At 37.7% G+C, this 3,420-nt stretch overlaps 1 protein-coding gene across 1 annotated transcript; it reads left to right on the top strand.

The window, feature by feature from the left end:
* The first annotated feature begins 302 nt into the window (after window positions 1–302).
* LOC127121479 (ABC transporter G family member STR2) lies at window positions 303–3,185 on the top strand. Its single transcript, XM_051051971.1, has 3 exons — window positions 303–957; window positions 1,278–2,011; window positions 2,174–3,185. The coding sequence occupies exons 1-3, from the start codon at window positions 475–477 to the stop codon at window positions 3,150–3,152; spliced, it is 2,196 nt and encodes a 731-aa protein (XP_050907928.1). The 5' UTR covers window positions 303–474; the 3' UTR covers window positions 3,153–3,185.
* Window positions 3,186–3,420: the final 235 nt, after the last annotated feature.

Raw genomic sequence — 3,420 nt, 5'->3', positions numbered from 1 at the left:
TCTTACTATTGTAATAAACATTATTACATAGTTTATTCTTTGACACTAACCTTATTACATAGTTAATTAACTATATATCAATGAATCCAAAATGACAAGTTGTTTTAATGTCCCTTTATAAAATTGTTAAGTCCGTTTGATTGTTACACACACAATAAAGGATAAACATAAATCCAAAAAAGAATTATTCATAGCCAGCCTTTCTTTTTCTTGATATAATAACATGATCACATATCTGCATGCATACCACAATTATCAAAATGATGTAGAAACCAAGAATCCATTTTTTTCAATCTTTTCAATAAAAACAACATACATTATCTTCTTTCAATGAAAACAACATTGGATTAGCTTTGGAACAATCTCCTAAAAAAATCACCAACCGGCCATATAGGGTTCTTATATACATCCTCAGCACACCATCCCCTCAGTTTAGGAGCCACTCAGAACATTCTTAACTTGCATTTTCAGAAAATGAACACAAAACATACCAAAGGTCTTGAAACTGTGATCGACATAAAGCATAAACCTGTGAGTTTCACTGGTGGACTTGAGTTTGAGTCTCTTACTTACACGGTCGTGAAGAAGAAGAAAATCGACGGGAAGTTTTCGAAAGAAGATGTGGATTTGTTGCATGATATAACAGGTTATGCACCAAAGGGTTGTATCACTGCTGTAATGGGACCAAGTGGTGCAGGAAAATCTACTTTGTTGGATGGACTTGCTGGGAGGATTGCAAGTGGGAGTCTTAAAGGGAAAGTTTCATTGGATGGAAATAGTGTGAATGCGAGTTTGATTAAAAGAACTTCTGCTTATATTATGCAAGAAGATAGGCTTTTTCCTATGCTTACTGTCTATGAAACTTTGATGTTTGCTGCTGATTTCAGATTGGGACCTCTCTCAGTTACTGATAAAAGGCAGAGAGTTGAGAAGCTTATTGAACAGCTTGGCTTATCGGTAAGTGCTTTTTAATTTTTCAACTGTCAAAATAATTATACTAATATTGGTCACTCTGACTACGTAGCACCGAAACCTCAAACTGAAAGCCTGTCTAGTGTCTGACACGTGTCTGTGTTTAACCCTAACATGGGATCGTTACATGTGGATACAAATATAGAATAGATGCTCAACATGTGTCATACGCGTGTTATACGAGTTCCAGTGTCCAACATATGTCGAACACGCAGACATTTTCAACATTTAGACCAAACCAGCAATTTCATCACTAAACTTGCACCCTTTCTAATTTGACTTTGATTTTTGTGTTGTACATGCAGTCATCTAGGAACACCTACATAGGAGATGAAGGAACAAGAGGAGTCTCGGGCGGAGAGCGTCGCAGAGTCTCGATCGGCGTAGACATAATCCATGGACCTTCACTTCTTTTCCTAGATGAACCAACTTCAGGACTAGACTCAACAAGTGCTCTTAGTGTGATTGAAAAAGTACATGACATAGCAAGAAATGGCAGCACAGTTATTCTCACAATCCACCAACCTTCATCAAGAATCCAATCACTACTTGACCATCTCATCATCCTTGCGAGAGGACAACTCATGTTTCAAGGATCATTCAAAGATGTAACTCTCCATTTGAACCGAATGGGACGGAAAGTTCCGAAAGGAGAGAATCCAATTGAGAATCTCATTGATGTGATACAAGAGTATGATCAGTGTGATGTTGTTGGTGTCGAGATGCTAGCGGAGTTTGCACGTACCGGAATGAAACCTCCTCTTTTAAGTGATATGGAGGAAATAATTTCAATCACTAACTCTAATTCTGTTGCCCCTTCGCCTTCTGTGCATAGAGGCTCTAGAAATGATGAAAAATCTCAAGACTTCTCTTATTCATCACAAATTAGTAGAAGAAGTTTGAATGATGAGTTTGATCATAGTCTTAGAAGCCCTTATAATAACACACCAAAGTCATGGAGTGCTAGTAATAGTGCAGCTTTCTTCAAATTCACACCCTCAAGACTTAAAAATGAGAACAGGGTGCAGAAGCCTTCAAGGTAAAAGCATATATTCAATACTAGTAACATATATGAGAATGGAAAATGATCCGAACGCTCTCTTTTCGACGCACGATTGAGTGATAAATTGATATATGAAATCAAAATTAAAGCCGTATAAGTAATGAATAATAATCCATTGTTTTTTGTGTGTATGTGCAGCCATGCTTCCCCTTCTCCGGGCTACTACACATACTCAAGTGAAATCCTTCCGGCTACTCCAACACCGCATAGCAGTGACTACACAGTGAATGAAAATGACTACCTCACACCGACAAATGGCTCACCGGAACATCTAGGCCCAAAGTTTGCAAATTCCTACATAGGAGAGACATGGATCCTAATACGCCGCAACTTCATAAACATTCGGCGCACCCCCGAGCTATTCTTATCAAGACTAATGGTCCTCACCTTCATGGGATTCATGATGGCCACAATGTTCCACAATCCAAAAGAAACCTTACAAGGAATCACAAACCGTCTCAGTTTCTTCATCTTCACGGTTTGTCTCTTTTTCTTCTCTTCCAATGACGCCGTCCCAGCATTCATCCAAGAGAGATTCATTTTCATACGCGAAACTTCACACAATGCCTATAGAGCTTCTTCCTACACCATAGCTAGCTTAATCACTCACATGCCGTTTCTTGCGCTCCAAGCTTTAGCCTATGCAGGCATTGTTTGGTTTGCTTTAGAACTTCGAGGCCCTTTTATATACTTCTTCCTCGTTCTCTTCATTTCTCTTCTTTCCACAAATTCGTTCGTCGTGTTTGTGAGTTCAGTTGTTCCAAACTATATCTTGGGCTATGCTGCAGTCATTGCCTTTACTGCATTATTCTTCTTGTTCTGTGGATACTTCTTGAGCAGCGAGGATATTCCGCTTTATTGGCGTTGGATGAACAAGATTTCGACTATGACGTACCCTTACGAAGGACTCTTGATGAATCAATATCAGACTAATGATACTTTTGGGATAAATGATGGTGTACCTGTTACTGGTTTTGATATATTGAATAGTCTTCATATCGGTACTGAAGAGTTCAAGAAGAGGAATAATGTGCTTATAATGTTAGGTTGGGCTGTGTTATATAGGATTTTATTTTACATTATTCTTCGTTTTGCATCAAAAAATCAAAGGTCCTAGTGTGTGTGATAAAGTTAACCATTTATTTTTGTTTTGTATACTTCAAACATATTGTTTGGATATCTGTTGCTTCTGTGTATTGTATTTGAAAAATTTAATTTGTTTTGTTTACTGCAAACATATTGTATTCTACCTCTCACAATAAATCAAATCAAGGGGACTATAGAGGAAGTTTGTTTGACAAATGACATTTTTAAGAACAATGACTCATTATGTATCTTCAAGTGTCAAAATTCAATTTGAAGCACCTCAAGTATGTAACATGAGC

This window comes from Lathyrus oleraceus, chromosome 2, assembly GCF_024323335.1.
Source record: "Lathyrus oleraceus cultivar Zhongwan6 chromosome 2, CAAS_Psat_ZW6_1.0, whole genome shotgun sequence".
Classification (NCBI taxonomy): domain Eukaryota; kingdom Viridiplantae; phylum Streptophyta; class Magnoliopsida; order Fabales; family Fabaceae; genus Lathyrus; species Lathyrus oleraceus.
Note: the sequence above shows the minus strand (reverse complement) of the source record. Positions and strands in the feature narration are given on the sequence as shown.

Coding starts and splice junctions, on each gene's coding strand:
- LOC127121479 (XM_051051971.1), top strand. CDS start 475: ATGAACACAAAACATACCAAAGGTCTTGAAACTGTGATCGACATAAAG. Junction 958..1,277: donor TTGAACAGCTTGGCTTATCG/GTAAGTGCTTTT, acceptor TTGTACATGCAG/TCATCTAGGAACACCTACAT. Junction 2,012..2,173: donor AGGGTGCAGAAGCCTTCAAG/GTAAAAGCATAT, acceptor GTGTATGTGCAG/CCATGCTTCCCCTTCTCCGG.